The 17,743-nt window shown below is 41.5% G+C and overlaps 1 protein-coding gene across 1 annotated transcript in view; it reads left to right on the top strand.

The window, feature by feature from the left end:
- CDK6 (cyclin dependent kinase 6) overlaps positions 1–17,743 on the top strand; it is a 245,185-nt gene that overhangs the window by 108,586 nt on the left and 118,856 nt on the right. The window contains 2 exon segments of the mRNA XM_047694269.1: positions 6,330–6,453; positions 6,456–6,496. Coding sequence (XP_047550225.1) covers positions 6,330–6,453; positions 6,456–6,496 — 165 coding nt within the window.

The raw sequence follows: 17,743 nt of genomic DNA, 5'->3' as shown, positions 1-17,743 counted from the left end.
CGCTTTGCTTTGTCATAATTTGTTTTGCCCTTTGTGATTTTGGATGGCCATTCTTTGGGTACTTCTGATCAAAATGAGAAGTGGGGAGAACCTATTTATAAAGCAGTCTTTGCGGCCCATTGTTCTTGCTGGGAATTGTTCAGTGGAAGCATGAAGGAACACTTGTCAAGTTTTGAAGTAGGATAAAGGTGTGTGCCACACAGTAAGCTTCATGTGGAGACAGCAGATTCTGCCTGACACAGAGATAGGAGTGAGTGAAATGACCTGCCAACCGACCCAGACATGGCTTTGTTAGTCTCTACTCCATTGCTTTATGTAGTAACACCATACCACACTTTATGGGTGAACTGTGATTTTAAAAGATGCTGGGACTAGATCTGGCAGTTCCACTTCTGGATGGAGATGTGTGTGTGTGTGTGTGTGTGTGTGTGTGTGTGTGTGTGTGTTATTTGGGATAATATATATATTATTCCAAATAATTCAAAGCAGGGTTACAAAGAAATATTTGAACACCCATGCTCATGGCAGCATTATTCACAGTAGCCAAAAGGTGGAAACGACCCATAGGTCCATCAGCAAATGAATGGATAAGCAAAATGTGGAAAATACAGACAGTGGAATATCATTCAGCCTTAAAAAGGATGGATATTCTGGCGTACACTACCACATGGTTGAATCTTGAGGATGTTATACTAGGTGGAGTAAGCATGTCACCAAAAGACAAATACAGTATGATTCCAGTTACATTGAGGTATCTGGAGTAGTCAAATTCATGGAGACAGAGAGTTAGGAGAGTGGTTGCCAGGGTCCGGAGAGGAGGGAGAAATGGGGAACTGTTCAATGGGTATAGTTTAAGTTTTGTAAGATGGAAAAATTCTGGAGCTTGGTTGCATTACAGTGTGGATATACTTAGTACTAAACTCTGCACTCAAGAATGGTTAAGCTGGTCAGTTTAATGTTTACGTGTATTTTACACGATTAAGAATTTTAAAATATATACTCTTGATCCACAAAAACAAAAAAAGATTCTAGGACCAGCCCTCATTATTATTAAAGAGCTCTTTTTTTCTTCATGGCTTTTACCATCACCTTTTATGTGTAGATGATCTTGATCTTTTATTTCTATTCCTAATCATAACCTCTACCTTAAACCAATGTGTTACCAGTTTAATGTACAATACCTTTGTCGTATATGATCCATTTTTTTATTATTTTTTTAAAGATTTTATTTATTTATTTGACAGACAGAGATTACAAGTAGGCAGAGGCAAGGCAGAGAGAGAGAGAGAGGGAGGTAGGCTCCCTGCTGAGCAGAGAGCCCGATGCAGGGCCGGATCTCAGGACCCTGGGATCATGACCTGAGCCAAAGGCAGAGGCTTTAACCCACTGAGCCACCCAGGCGCCCCTGTCCTATGTGATCCATTTTAAACTGTGGACTCCCGTAATACCCTTCATACAAAACAAACCAGATAGGAGGACTTTGGAGGAAATGACAAATCATTATGAAGATACTTGAAACTTGAATAACAAATTTGAAAATACTGTAATTTACACATTATAAGGAGGACAAAAATGATTATCATTGACTGTGGTTGTTTATGCCTTATTTTTCATTTTTAAGTAGTTAGACTGTTGATGTATATTTTTGTCACTTAAACCTTGAGGGCATGACTATGTCAACATAGATAAAGCCAAAAATCCAGAATTGTCCATTGAAAGTTGTCATTTCTGTGATTTACTGTATGGTATAAATTGGGTGTTTTAGTGTCTTTTGGTACTAATTATACCTTGTAGTTGGAAAAAGACCCAATGATAAAAGTTTTTCCCATTAGAAAAGCTTGAGGTAAGTTTTCAGTTTGCTTGTTTGTTTTGTTTTTAAAGAAATGACAGGACTGAACCTCTAGAACACCTTTAAGAAATGATTACACAGCTTTATAGATTTCTAGTATTCAGAGTAAAGTCCAGAATCTTCTAAGAGGGTGTCACCCAGGACAAAACCCCGCCCAAAGTCACTGGGAGCCCAACTTCATTCCATGATGGTGTCCTTTTGAAACATACTTCCACGACACCTGCTTCAGAAGGATGGAGTGAGGGCCCCAAGTGACTATTTAGCCTAAGCAGGACTAGATGTTTAAACCTTTTCTACCAGAATTATGCATTGTAATGTTAAAAGGTTTAAATCTGTATTTAACTTAAAGAGCCTTAATTGGCAGTATCTGTAGTTTCATTGCCTTATATCACCAGGATTACTGTGAAATATGTGTTTCATATAAGATAGATTAATTTAGATTAAAATCTTGAGGAGCTAATTTAAAAGTATGTCTCACAATACTGTAAACTGAGATCAAACAGGTAATAAGCTTAAGAGTCCTTTGAAATGTCTTTGATCCAAGCACTTCTTGTGATTCTGAAGGAAAGGTGTTTTTTTCCTGCCATGTTTAGTGTAACAGTTTTATTAGTTCATATCATTCTCAGGAATTGGGACCATGTCTTACTCTTCTTTGTGACTGGAGTCCCTGACATAGCTGAGTGTATTTTCCCTTTGAGATTAGGTGTTCCAGTGAAAGACACTAAAGACTGAGGAGGGTTCCCACATCACACTTACTATAAGTCTCTAACGTGCCTCAAACTACCTCACAGTTGAATTACTGAAGATCATGAGGCTTGGGCAAAAATTTTTTAAATCATTTAATTCAAAGCTCACAGAGTTCAAAACTCTTTTGTAGCTGAATATTGTAGGTTTAAAAGAAAACCCTGTTTGCTCACCAAAAAAAAAACCAAAAAAAATTTTTTAATAGCCTAGTAAAATCTGAAGAATAGTAATCTTATATAAAATCAACTTCCCATAAATCTATAAGCATCATTTACATGGAATCAGCATTAGTGCATTTATATGGGTTGACGCTACTTAAACTGTGCTGGTTGTAATAGTTATAATGGTAACAAGCCATTCTCGTGTACCCCAGCCTTTAAATGAAGGGGGACTAGACTCTTGGTAGAAGTTCCAAAATAACTTAACTAAAACCAAATAATGATGATGGCATATCCCAGGGAAGAAAACCATGCAGCCATTAAAAATCACGTTCTAGGGGCGCCTGGGTGGCTCAGTGGGTTAAAGCCTCTGCCTTCAGCTCAGGTCATGATCCCAGGGTCCTGGGATCGAGCCCCACATAAGGCTCTCTGCTCAAGAGGGGAGCCTGCTTCCCTTTCTCTCTCTGCCTGCCTCTCTGCCTACTTGTGATCTCTGTCTGTCAAATAAATAAAATCTTAAAAAATAATGTTCTATTAAAAAATATATATATAGTAGTAGAATTTTGTTGACATGGCAAAAATACTCATATTGAATTGTTAAATGCCTTTAAAACAACCCCAAAGTAATGTGTACAGAATAATAATCATTTTTATTTATAAATACATGTGTATACTAATATTCTTTATATGTGCTATATGTTGTATACATATGTAAATACTATATATTTATTCCTATAACTACAGCAACATCTGTAATTTTTGAAAGACCAGAAAGACAAACATTGTTTAATGGTGACATTTTCTCTGTTCTCTAAATGGTAGGATTTTGAGTGATTAATGTTCTTCCTCTGGATTTTTAAAAAATATTTATTTATTTATTTATTTGAGAGAGAGCAGGGAGAGGAACAGAGAGGGACAAATAGACTGCATGCTGAGTGTGGATCCCCACATGGGGCTCCATCTCATGACCCTGAGATCATGACCTCAGCAGAAATCTAGAGTTGGATGCTTAGGGCACCAGGGTGGCTCAGTGGGTTAAGCCTCTGCCTTTGGCTCAGGTCATAATCTCAGGGTCCTGGGATCGAGGCCCACATCGGGCTCTCTGCTCAGCGGGGAGCCTGCTTCCCCCTCTCTCTCTGCCTGCCTCTCTGCCTACTTGTGATCTCTCTCTCTCTGTCAAATAAATAAATAAAATCTTAAAAAAAAAAAAAAAAAGTTAGATGCTTAACCGACTGAGCCATCCAGGCTCCCCCATCCTCTGGATTTTTAAAACAATTTCTGCATTAAGCATGTACCGATTTAGTAGTTAAGAAAGATGTACATCTTGTATAAATAAATACACAAATAAAGGCCATACACACTTTTTTTTTAAACTCTGTGGTTCAGGCTTTTATAAACTTTAGATGGGCTTTAATTAATTAGTTCACATTTTAAAATTTTATTCTGTAATGGTCTGCTTAACCTATCAGAGCACTGAAAAATGAACCAAACCGATTTATTATTTGTGCAGTGTTAAATGGGTGGTATTTAGGGTAGAAGAAGGGAAAGATGATAGGCTAGCATGCCATTACTTTAGGATAATCATGCTGTTTAAAATCCAGGCCTTGGGGCGCCTGGGTGGCTCAGTGTGTTAAAGCCTCTGCCTTCAGCTCGGGTCATGATCCCAGGGTCCTGGGATCGAGCCCTGCATCCCGCTCTCTGCTCAGCAGGGAGCCTGCTTCCTCCTCTCTCTCTGCCTGCCTCTCTGCCTCCTTGTGATTTCTGTCAAATAAATAAATAAATCTTAAAAAAAATAAAATAAAAATAAAATAAAATCCAGGCCTTAAAAGTCACGTGCATACATTTCCAGTGATGACTGATTGGCCCCACTACTTTTTGTAAACATCGCAATGCTTCATTTTCACACCAGAAGTGTGTGCATTGTGAGGTGTGTGACCTGCAGTGGTTCTCAGGCCTTAAAGGATTGACCCTCAACAGTGCAGTTTTCGCTAAGAGTTCTGCCTTTGAAAACCTAGAAGGTAAACCCTCCTCGTTCAGCATGTCCACGGACGGGCATCTCCGAGGGATTCTAGGACACTTGTGACCTTGCATTTCCAATGCTAAGGATTCAGCAGATTCACTGACCTTGTCAATGGCCACATTTTCTTAGAGTTGTTTGTGACTGTCTCCCTGGGGAAACAGGACACGTTAGTGATTGTCACTGACTGAATGCTTACCATGTTCCACAGAGTCTCCCCCCCCCCGCCTTGGCAGATGTTACTTCATGTAATTTCATGATATTATAAAAAGTGAGCACTGTCTTCTGGAAAACTGAGGCTTTGGTTTTCCACAAGACCTCACGGAAAGACAGAACTCCCAGCTCTGAAGGAAAAACCAGTACTGTCAACCAATAACCAAATATGGTCCAGCTGATGAACAAGGATGTCCTCACAGCCTCTGCCAGCTCTGAAGCCCATGATGCTGTCTTCCCATCTGTCTAATCCTTATATGAGCAAAATAATTCCATCCTCCCTTGTATACACCATTTGTACAATATTTGGGAGGGTAGGTCAGTCTGGTTAACCCAAGATTTCAAAGGATCACATAGTCAGTATCTTGAATTCCTACTTTCACACACTGTTTCTGAGGTTTAAAACTTCTCATTTTACCAGTTCCAAAGTTAGAGAAAGATGGGACATTGGTTTATTTTTTGGGAGTCCTCCCTACTGCCGGATCCATGCTGGTTGGTAGTGATAGCATTAAGAGCTGCCATTTATTGAGTGCTTACTACTATGCTAAGTGCTTTACAAACAGTGATCCTGTGAAGGAAGTTTTGTTGCTTTCCCATTTTACAGACGGGAATGGAGGCTTGGGGATGTTAAATGGATTACTTGGCTTTACGTACTCATTCGATCATTGATCTAATAAAGGAGTGCTTTGGGGATTTGAATCCACTTTTTCTAGACTATGGTTTGAATCAAGACTGACTTCTTGGCTAGTGGTGTTACTTTGAGATAATTAAATATACCTGTGAATCAGTTTCTTGGCCTATAAAATGGGGATAACGCTATTATTCACCCAGTGTTGCGTTGTGTATTGAGTTCTAAACAGAATGTGTTTAGAACAGTGCTTGACATGTAGTGATTGCTTAGTGTTAGGTGCTATAAAAGTAATAGGGATTACCATTATATTACTACCATTTACTTGGTTTTAATTGTGTAAATAACATATTAAACCATATAAAAATACATGAAATAAAAAGTGTCTCAGTCTTAACCGCTTACTTCCTCTCCCAGTTTACTACAGACACCAGTTTGATATTTTTCCTCCAGAATATTTCCAGTGCCACCTGAAACTATTTTTAAATTTTCCTTTCATTTCATTTTCCTTTTATTTAAATTTAATAGTTTAAATTTTAAACTATTTTAAAATTTCCTGAAATTTTTTGTTAGTGACCTTGAGAATGGGAGACTGGAGAGATGGGAAGGGAGACAGATTGATTTCTTCACTAAATACTTGTCACCGCTTCCAATGCTAATGATTCCGCATGTTGAATTCTGTTTGACAGTTTATTGATGTTCTTTTTTCATTTTATTTAGGACATGATGTTTCAGCTTCTCCGAGGTCTAGATTTTCTTCATTCTCACCGAGTAGTGCATCGTGACCTAAAACCGCAGAACATTCTGGTGACCAGCAGTGGACAAATAAAGCTGGCTGACTTCGGCCTGCCCGCATCTACAGTTTCCAGATGGCTCTTACCTCAGTGGTGAGTGAGAATGTGCTATTGTTTCATTAAGCTTATATTTCCTCTATTAAATGATGTACTGCCCCCATACCATGTCCCTGAGATTACTACTGCCTCTGGTCAGTTGGGGTACAAAATGTCTTTGCGCTCTTTAAAAAGCAGGGCTAGAAGGAAAGGGTTTTGCTTACAACTACAGGCACATCCAGACTTGGCTCGTCACGGACAAGGATCCATTGCAGAAATAGTCTGCTATGTTGTCGCCACTAGAAAGGAATCAGTTAAAAATTTCCAAATGCTTTTTCTCATAACCACTGTTTTCAGAGCTGCATACAGAGAGTCTGGGGAAACACAGCTCAAGGGTTTAGGGAGGAAGAGCCCCAGGAATGTTGATCTGTCGGTAGCGTCCTGGTTTGAGAAACAGCCAGGTGCCTGTGCAGGTGTGTGAAAGCTCTCTTCTGAATCTCTGGTGCTGACTATGAAGAAGAAATTAAATTTACAGTGAACCAGGATGCTCCATGAACAAGCAGCACCCGTCCCTCACACTCCCTCAACCGCACCTCTGCCTATCAGTAGGCACTTGATAACATTTATCTTTGAAAGACCTGTTTACGTGTAGTGAATTCATGCAGAGATACAAAAAGCCAAGGAAGGTTCCTTTACTGTCCTACTTCCTTGGGGGTAGGAGGTTGATGCTGAGAATCCCCTGGGTCCCGAAGACATAAAAATGGTCCTCAAAGCATTAGATTAAGCCTTAAGAGAAAGACTCTTCTTGGTCAGTATGCCATTTTTCACATAGTCCACCTCTAGCCTTGAAGCGATTCTCCAATGAGGGGCCATAGGTCCTGGGTGAGGGCACTGTTGAGAAATTTATGGTGGCATCTTTGGTCATCCTAATGACTTGAGGGTTGGCAGCAGCTACAAGGAGGCTGATACTCTGCCCACCAAAGAATTGTTTACCCAAATTCCAGTAATGCCTCAGCTGAGAAATAGACAGAAGGGCAGTTGGAAATTCGCTGAGATAACTTGTCTTAAGAAAACTCCAGTTTACAAAAGTGTTCCATTTCCCCACCCCCAGAATATGGATACTACATCTGGACACGTAAGACCACATACTTTCTCAGCATTTTACGCTTTACCTGGGGCATCACAATTTTTACAGAGGCTTCCTTGGAGTGTGTCACCATTGTTGAAAGATAAATCATACTTTTGAGAAGACAAGGCCCTAGATTGTATTTAAAGGATACGCCTCAGCTTTGGCTGGGTCGAGTGAGCCCTTGTATTCGTATATGATCAGCCAAACTGCTGAGTCTGTGGGTTTCCCTGGTGGGAAGGGTTAGGTAGGCTGTGGGCTTCCCTAGAATATAGTTGTGCGTGGTGTTTGGAATCCCTGAGGAAAAGCTTAAAATAGGTTTTGTGATTCCGGTGGTTATCAGGGGAGCAAATGGAAGGAGCTGAGCTCCTTAGGTACTTTCATTGAGGGAAGCATGGGCACAAAAAACCATAAATAAAAACAGGAAACCCAGTTGGTTTTGTTTTGGGATTTTTTGTTTGTTTTCTGGGTTTTGGTTTTTTTTTTTTTTCTTACTAAATTTGAGGAATGATAGCCCAGCTTGTGCGTAACATCGATTAACATTCCATTCTTGCTGAAAGTTGATATGTTCAGACAGGAAAATGTAGACAAATTATTTCATAGAGAAAAGGGAAAAGGTTGTCATAAATACCTGATTTTTCAATGTCTAATTTGTACTGTATATTCTGTATTTCCTGTGGTGATAGAAAGTAAAATATACTAGCAACTGAGAAAGACACTGAAACAAATAGGACGTTATTTGCAAGAATGATAGCTGGAATTTAATGTCAGTAATAAAGGTTATGATTCCTAAAGGGTGCTGCATTTAAAATTTTTCCCATTGTTTTCTGTTTTTCTATTTAAGGAAAAGTCCATTTAGTTTAGTGATGCATTAGTTAACATATACGTGGTGATATATAAAGACTTAAAATCAGTTTTTCAGACTGAACTGGTATTTATTTTTGGAATTTCTTGAAGAGAAAAGACTGCACTCCACTTCCTGGAAATAAACATTTTTTAGTGGGTTATGTCATACAGGACCTGGGAATCAACTTAATCTGTGGAATGTTAAAGGAATTACAAGTTAACTGATTCGAAACTGCCATCTTAGAGCCATGAGAAATGCTACTACATTCGTTTTCTTCCAAAGCCAGATTTAGATGTCCCCTTCTCATACTCCCTGCAGAAATCAGTCCCACCTTTCTCCCTCAGTGTTTCCAGAGTGACATCTTATTCGTGCCTTTCATAATACTGTTTTCTAGCTTGTTTGTAATTATTTTTAGGGTCCTCTGTATCAGGCTGTATGCTCCTTAAAGGAATTGGTTTTTTGAGAAAAAATTGAAGGCAGTTATTAACAGAGTGGACCATAGTCATAGCTGTGGGTGGTGTGTGACTTAGGCTGTGTAACAATGACTTGTTTATTTAAAGATTGTAGAATGAAGATGCGAATGGCTACTGTGAATGCCTTAGACTCAGACAGGAGGAGCCCCTGGATCTTGTACTTGCGGGGAGCCTGCACTGGCCCTGCGCCAACTGGGCCGCTGTCCTAGAGCATCGAATCCAGCTGGAGATACTCCAACTGGAGTCCAAGACCCCCACCCTCACCGCACCACACTCAGGGCATTACAGTTCCCTGACCGAATGGGTCCTTCCTCCTGACAGTAGATTGTACCACCTATGTGTTCACCCAAGTCTGAGGGCAACAGTTTGCAGGCACATTGGGCTTGGGACGCACGTAACTATGTGTGTGAGATCTTGTGCTGCAGGAAGGAGCTGGGTCTGTGAAGCGCAGTGGGACCCCGTTACCCCTAATACCTGCCGTGGGCTATTTTTATCAGAAATGCATCTGAGACCGTGAGCATCAATTCCTATGACCAGTATTGAAATACGGCGACGTTTGTGGACGAAGAGAGTAGGTTACAGGGAGGTTCTTTCCATTGCACGTAAGTGACGTGTGTAAGAATCATGACTCATGGGTTATATAATCTCGGTGACAGAAGTGTTTCAGTAATACATGCTTATTCAGTGGAATGACTACAAGGCTAGCTAAAATGATATTTAGAGTCTTCTAAAGTCGACATTTCTAAGTACTTCCCATGTCATATGCAGTGTATGGTGCGACTCATTTTTGTCTGTCAGGATAAAAGAGAGAAAGAGCGACCGACCACTCAGCAAGCAGTTTTGGTCACACGTGGTTGTGCTCGCAGGTCTGCCGCGGAGAGTCTGAGGAGCAGGACCTGGGACATCACCACAGTGTGATGATGACTCTGATCATCATGAAACACTGTGACCCGCAGCCCAGGGAGGGAGCAGTCTTCATAGTTCTGTGATGTCAAATGTTTATTACTGTTTTCCTGAATTGGTCTATGCAGCACGCAGGGTGACACAGTAACTATTGCCATTGGATGCAGTGTTTGGAGAACTCCTTACCAACTGCCTCGTTTGGCAGGTGGGGAAACTGAGACTCGGACAAGCAGTTTGTGACCAGGTTGAGTCTGAACTCACCAAACAGATTGTAAACAACTTGGGGAAATCTAACGTCAATATTCTGACTCTCACCTACCGTCCCTGCTCCCTTCCTCCTTTCCACACCATAGGCCAGTACCTCAGAGGACGTGAGACTGTGTTCTGTGGAGTTACTGGGTCCTACAAAGGGCATCCAGAGAGTCCACAAAAGTTCCAACAGTGTGTTTTTTAAAATATATTTTAAGTCTTATTAAAAACAATTAACTCATGCCACATTTTTGACACAGTAGAGAACACTGCGGCATGAACTTGTACCTCCTGGCTAAATTACCTTTGTTGGTAGTGGTGGTCGTGTTGTTTTAAGAGAAAGAAAGAGAGAGCAGGTGGAGGAGAAAGGGAGAGGGAGAGAGAATCTCAAGCAGGCTCCATGCCCAGCACAGATCCCAGTATAGGCTCAATCTCATGACCCTGAGTTCGAGACCTGAGTCGCAATCAAGAATTAGATGCTCAAGGGACTGAGCCACCCAGGCTTCCCCTGGCTCAATGATTTTTTTTTATGTAGACCTCAGAAAAAAGCTTCTGCCACACGTGTGTAGACTTGAACATCTTATAAATGGATTGTTGCTTAGGAAAAACCAAGCATTCTCTTGATTCACTCCTGTGTGTGTCTGCCCCCTTAAAATCACCTAGGGGCATAATCATAGCAGTGCACACACCATGCTACACTCACCGAACATGGAACTTTTCAAGGACCATCCAGAGCAATGCCAGTGTTAATGGTTTTATATCCAGATGTTATTGCCAGAAGACCCAGACACTCCCCCAGGACAGTCACCAGAAAGCTGCCTGTGGAGAGAGAGGAGTCTACACCTTAAAGTGAGGTTGTGCCGTTTAGTGTCTCTGTAACTTCACATGCTGAGTTCAAGTCCAGGAATGGCCTACCATACACCTATCTCTGCTCTGCAGTGAACAGCCTTACGGTGACTTTTCAGGGCAATTGGAGGGCCTTTCTACAACCATTAGACAGAAGGTACAAATAGCATTTTCCCTCCAGTGTTTGTGTGTAATACACAGTTTGGAGGAGAATTCCACTTTGTACCATAATGGAAGAGTAAGAAGTTCTCCCGTTTTTGTAGTGACTTAATGAAATTCTCACTAAATGAATTCTATTCCCCTCTCCAAGGGTCCTTTTTTTTTTTTTTTCCATATCATCTATCCTATTAAGAGTTACCTGTGGGGCTGCCTGGGTGGCTCAGTCTATTAAGCGTCCAGCTCTTGATTTCAGCTTGGATTGTGATCTCAGGGTCATGGGATCCAGCCCTGCAGCCGGGTCCCTGCTCAGCGCAGAGTCAGCTTGGAATTTTCTCTCTGCCCCTCCCCGTGCTTGCGCTCGCTCGCTCTCTCTCTCTCTCTCTCAGACAAAATCTTAAAAAGAGAGAGAGAGACTTGTTCTAAAAACATCTTCTTCTCTGTAGAAATCACCAAAAAACAACAAATAAACAGTAAACATGGAAGACTTCATTTGACAGCCCTACAAATTAGAAGGATTCACTTGGAGAGTAAGTGATTCCCCAAATTATTTAAGATCATTCATTTATTTAATACCACAAGTATTATAAAAACTCAAATTCCTCACATCCCACTCTCATGCCTTCAGCAATGGGCGGTTTCCTACTCTAACCCTAGTTTGGTAGCATTTAGTAAACACTAGAGAACCAGTGCATATTCAAAAACTTTATGATAAGCCTAAGGGAGGAGAGTAATGAAATGGACTGTAGCATTCAGTCAGCAGATAATTGCTGCTGACTTTCCGTGTGCCGAGCACTGTCGGTGAACCTGAGGGATGATGTGGACTAGAAATGGACACAGTCTTTGCTTTCATGGAGTTCATCATCTCAGCACAATGATCACAAAAAGAAATGAATAGATAGAAACTGACATCCAGTAAAGGGAAGGGGCACAGTCTGATTGGGTCCTGTGTCCGAGGAACCCTCGTAGGCTGCAGATCAGGGAAGCTCTCCTCGTGCCCTTGCAGCGCAGTGAGATGCTGAGAGAGGTCAGCAGCATTGTCCTGAGGGAACCTGCTGGAACACAGCAGCCCCTAGCCTGCACTCACTTTCTCTGTTTGTGTTTGAAATAGTTCACTTCACCAGCACCCCGTACCAGCACTGGTTCACAGCACCAGTACCCCGCCAGCACCACCAAGTTGACAAAGTGAAGTGGGACCAGAGATGGCAGAACAATGTCATTTTTTACAGGAGCAAATAAATTGTTGATGCTTGTTTCCTCTTCGTGCGTGTTGTATTTCCTACGGAGACCTGGCAAGGTCTATGCCTCAGCTCGGGCAGCCGAGCTGCTCCCACAGAAGCCTGCAGACGCTGCCAGTGCATACTGAGTAAATCAGACCAGGAGCCTGAGTCAAGTATAATGGAAAAAAACCCAAAGGTCTGTCGCCTCAGCACCTCAGCGAAAGTGCGGGACACACCTCTGAAGCCGGAAAGGCTCCTGTAACTCCCTCCCCACTCCACATCCCCTTGCCATGACACAACCAGGTCTGTTTTGTGAACATTTCCAGTTGCCAGTACATATTTCATAGTGAACAATGGAGTGTTTGTGCTGGTTTCGTTTTCACTTTCACCAGTGAGGGAAGTGGAACACAATGGGGCAGTGCACAGAGCTGGGAACAGGACACGTTTTCTTTAGGATTCCCAGGGCTGGGTACGTGGAAAATGCCAGAGCCAACACAAACATGAGAACCCATCCAGATCCTTCGGCGCGCATTCTCAGTGGCAATAAAACCCATTTTGAGTTACCATCTGATAGGTGAACTCTGCCTCCCCAGTGAAGGCAAGCATTGATGACTGCAGTGAGAATTTCTCCTGTGTCGGAAGCTGATGCATCTCCATGCTGTATGGAAGCCTGCTGTGTGGGTGTATGTCTGTTCACGTGGGTGTGTAGCTGTACCATGTATACTTGTGAAGTTAATCAAATGACTGCTTTCCTTGTTTATAAACGATAGTCATTCATTTGACTCACCTAATTCTAGCTCCTTCCTAAGTGATCACTGTTGCCAGTTAATTCTGGATGAAAACAGTTTAACTGTAAAGCTATTGCCTGAAGGGTGTTTTACTCGAAGAAAGGACAGGATGTTCTTTGATTCCGTATATCCGTTTGGCCACCATGTCCTGTCAAGATACCATATAGACGTCGTTTGGTTGTCACCTGATTTTTCATATACTGTTATGGAGACACCCTGTGTGAAGCCATTCAAATCTCAGAACCTGAGCCCAGTCTGAATGTCCAGACCAAGCACTGACTTAAGGTTGACAAGACCAAGTACTATAGAAAGGTTTTGCAGGCAAAGGGTTTCTCAGGGATCCAGAAGATGGAAGTTTTGTTGGGTCTTATGTTTAACGTTCTTACGGGAATGTGCCTTCTTTGCTTGGTCAGAGGCTGGTCGGAATAGCCTATTTAATGAGATCTTTTCATTCATCTCCCCAAAATTTGCCTAACTCGGATATGTTCATGTTCATCCAAAGGAGTAGAAGGCACAGTCCTTGGAACTGAGTGTAAAACAGTGTTTCTGTAACTTGTACTTTTACCTCCTCTTTCACATATTCTTTGGATATGTGAGCTTCCTGTGGTTTTATAAATGTTGTTATTTGCACCCAGGTGAGGAGAGGTGGCAGTGTCATCACTTTGCTTAGGTTTTGACAGACTCCTGGTGTATGTTCCTATGTTGAGATATGTTACTGAACTTCTGTTACATTGGAAATACCCATTTTTATTCCTTCAATCCACATCTTATACTATTCTAGTGTTTCCCACAGCACCTTCCTGACACATGGTGGGCACTTGATAAATATGTGATGAGTTAATAAAATGAATCTTCACGATTCTCCAGTGTCTGAAGAGTGAATGCCAACCCTGTAAGCATGCCATGCAAAGGCTTTTTGTAGTGTAGCCCCAACCCTACCCTCCTGCCCTCCCACTCAGAGACCAGCCCCATTCACATAAATGCCTATTCCCTGTAGTCTAAACGCACTAAATTTCTCACTACTCCTTGAACTTCATTAAGTTCTTCCCCAGCTCCCGGCTTTTACCAGTGAATCAGTGAATGAATTTCCAACCACATTTTCCATGTTGCTGCTGGGGTCACGGCATTATCAGTTATAAGCATCTAAAGTGTTTGTGTTTGTGTGTGTGTGGTTGTTTTTTGGTTTGTATTTGTTTTTTTGCTTTATTTTCTGTTTGTTTTGGTTTGGGGTTAGGGGGTTTTTTGGTTGTTTTTTGTTTTTGTTTTATTTGTTTTTGATTTTTTTGTTTGGGGTTGGGTTTTTGGGGGGGTCTTTTGGGGGTTTTGTTTTGTTTTTTGTGTTGTTTTGTTTTGTTTTGCTTTAGACGAGACTTTTATTAGCAAATCTTCCCAGTTGCGTGCTTCACTTCCTCATAGCAACTTGAGCCCTGAGAAGTAGCATTTGTGCTTTGAATGTCTGTCTGGGCAGCCGTTCCTAACTTTCAGATAATCATTGTCCTTCATCCTCCTTCTTCAAGATCGTAAACCTTCATATACCTCCCCTGCTTGTACACTTAACATTTTCTGTATGGTATGTTTTAATGAAAAATTAAGATCTCTTGGGATCTTTGGAACCACCATGATGTTACAGGAAAAGGTTGAGAATGTCTGCGTTGTAGTTTCTTATTTAGTTGACTTGGGTTCTTAGGGAGATGAGGTAGATTAGGTACGTGGTTGTGTTCATCTGTGAAGGTCTTTCTAAAAGTAAGCTCAGACTTTTACATGATTGCTTTGTGGTGATGGATTATCTTTCCTATTTCATCAACCTGATTGCTAAGATGGCACGTTTGTTTCTGAGTGATGCTCTTTGGGTGGCTGAGCTATTCCTCTTGTTGCTCCTGCTTTCTGTTTTCCTTTCCTCCAGTGAGTGAGGCACAGAATTTGAATGGCATCGTTGCCCCGGGTGTCTGTAAGGATACTGATGATTTTTAAATCCCTCATAAATTTGAATGTTAAATTTTACAGTTGGCTGTGGAGGAATAATCTACCTTCAGGTCTCAGGGAAACATCCAAAAGAAAGAAGGGGAAAGCGTAGGAGAATTGACTTTAGCGCTGCTCATATATTTATTTTGAAGGTTGGCAGAATCTAAAAGTGGGGCTGTAAATTTAACAACTTGGCCATAAAAGCCCCAAAATAAGGGAGAAAAAGTCTCTACCACTTCTAGGTCTGGATACTTGTATAAAGCTACAAGGTTTCTATTCTTCTGCCATCTTAAAAAAAAATTTTTTTTTAATATTCTAAAGCCACCCTTCCCGTTCTTCTTTCTTCTTTTTGTTTTGATTACTTCTGAAAGGTTACGATGCTTTGAAACGCATGGAAAGAAGTGTTTTCCGAATGCTTGCTGGTAGACTTTGGTTGATAGATTTCACAGTGACGTTGAATACTATCTGTACCTTATGTAACGCCGGGTGATTTCAGTGAGGTGGGGACCGCACATGGTATCAGTTCTTGTGGGAAAATATGCTTCAGTGGCTTACTGGCACCGCTCTTGGAATGTGGCATTTAAAAGTACCTTTTTACAGTGGGAAAGAATTCTGTCAAGAATAAACAGTCTGACCTTGTTAAATGGGCCAAAGTCTGTCTGTAACCTAGTTCCAGAAAACTAGCTTTTACTAGTTTAGGAAAAGCAGATTAGAAAAATTACAATTAAAACTTTCCAAAGAATGGAAAAAGTTACTGTGAAGAAGATGAGATACATTCCAAAAATGATGGTCTTCACATATGTGCATGAACATTTCCTTAGATGACTGTAAAATCTCACTCTTCCAGAGTGGATGAAAGAGCAGGATTACAGTCAGTCAGGAAAGCAGAGCTGCTTTTTCCTGGAAAGACAAGACTGGCTTATAGAAAAAAGCTTTGGGAGGGGCCGCGGACCATAGACCCGCTATGGGAAACCTGTAAGCTTGGGGAGAAAGAAAGAGTAAAAATTGCCACGGACTCCCCATTGCCCACAGGTTAGAAAGTCTAGATACTCTGCAACAGTTTGTTCCTAACTTTCTTCTCCATCCCTGCTGTCCCACTCACCCCAAACCCGTCCGCACGCCCTGTGATCTCGCCACTCCAGACCTCTGTCCTCCTGCTTGAACAGCATGCGATTAGATGTTGTGCCTCGTGCCTTAGGCATTCTCTCTCCACTTAGATTGTCGCCTTTCCCCTTCTCAGCCTCACAGATGCCTACTCATTCTTCAAGACTTTGCAGATGCCGTCTCCTCCCTGAAGTCAGCCAGACTCTCTAGGATAAAGTTGGGCATTCCTTTCCTGTGCACTTTTGATTTGCCTCTAATACAAGGAGCTATCATATCTGTTTAAGCACGTGGGGTAACAACACACAGGCACACTATGCTGCTCTGTGAGTGCAAAAGGGGGCGCCCGTGTGTGTGTGTGTGTGTGTGTGTGTGTGTGTTCTGAAATAAGAGGTTTCAGAGTAGGGGAGGTGGAGGGAGGCTGCACTGGGGGATACTGAGTGCATTTGGGAAGCAATGCTTCCCCTACACGTCAGCTTCCCTGAAAGGTGTCATTACAGCTTGTATCTGTATCCATTTTGAAATTACAGCACCAGGAATCAAACTTGTTTTATTGATCCCTCTCAACTGCTAAAACCTTGTGATTATATTTCAGTGGCATTCTGGAAAACCAAGACTTGATTGCTTTTGCTCAGGTGCATGACTGGTAGTTAGTTGGTTAGGTATTATCAGAGTATACTAGGTCTCGATGATGCTTTATCTGGTCATAACCATTTTTAACATTAAATAGTTAACTTATCAGCAATAACCTAAATTGGGGAAATATTTTTAGTGGAGTTACAGTAATAACTAAATCTTGTGTTCTAAAACATAATACAGCTTTAAGAGAACTGTGTTAAGTTAAAAAAAAAAAAAAACCCTCATGTGTAAAATAGATAAATAATCAAGTACTTTGCAGATGGGGTTGTGGCAAAGGTTTTCCAAAAAGAGCCTGTGCAAAGTTAAAATATAATTTAATAGGGGCTCCTGGACAGCTCACTCTGTGAAGTGACTAACTCTTGATTTTGGCTCAGGGTCATGAGATCCAGCCCCACAGCCCCAACAGGGAATCTGCTGTGGATACTCTCTGCCCCTCCCCACTGATCCCCTTGCTCTCCCTCAAATAAATAAGCAAATCTTTTAAAAATATATAACTTATAAGATGCATTTCCTTAAACCATTTCAGTATTATATATATTATGTAAAGCTTCTTATTCTGTCTGTCCACTCAGTTTCTTACTGCATGTGCAACGGTAGTTAACAATAGCCAAAAAGTCTATTGGGAGTTTAAAGGTGTTAAATGGGGTTGAGGGGAGGGCAGTTGTCTAGGTGGCTAAGTCGATCCAACTCTTGATTTCTGCTCAGGTCATGATCTCAGGGTCATGAGATCAAGCCCCAGGTCAGGCTCTGTGCTGGGCATGGAACCTGCTTGAGAGTTTCTCTCTCCCTCTGCCCTTCCCCACCAAAAAAATGAATAAATAAAATGAAATAAAAGTGTTAAGACTCACATGTTCTTCTTTTACCCAAACACAAATTGGCCACAGTCGTCCCTTTTACAGGCAAGGTGAGATTAAAAATGTAGCAGAACATTTAAGATTTGGGGGCTAGGTGGCTCAGTCATTAAGCATCTGCCTTTGGCTCACGTCATGATCCC

This window comes from Lutra lutra, chromosome 11 (assembly GCF_902655055.1).
Source record: "Lutra lutra chromosome 11, mLutLut1.2, whole genome shotgun sequence".
Lineage (NCBI taxonomy): Eukaryota > Metazoa > Chordata > Mammalia > Carnivora > Mustelidae > Lutra > Lutra lutra.
This window is presented reverse-complemented; position numbering and strand designations above follow the sequence as displayed.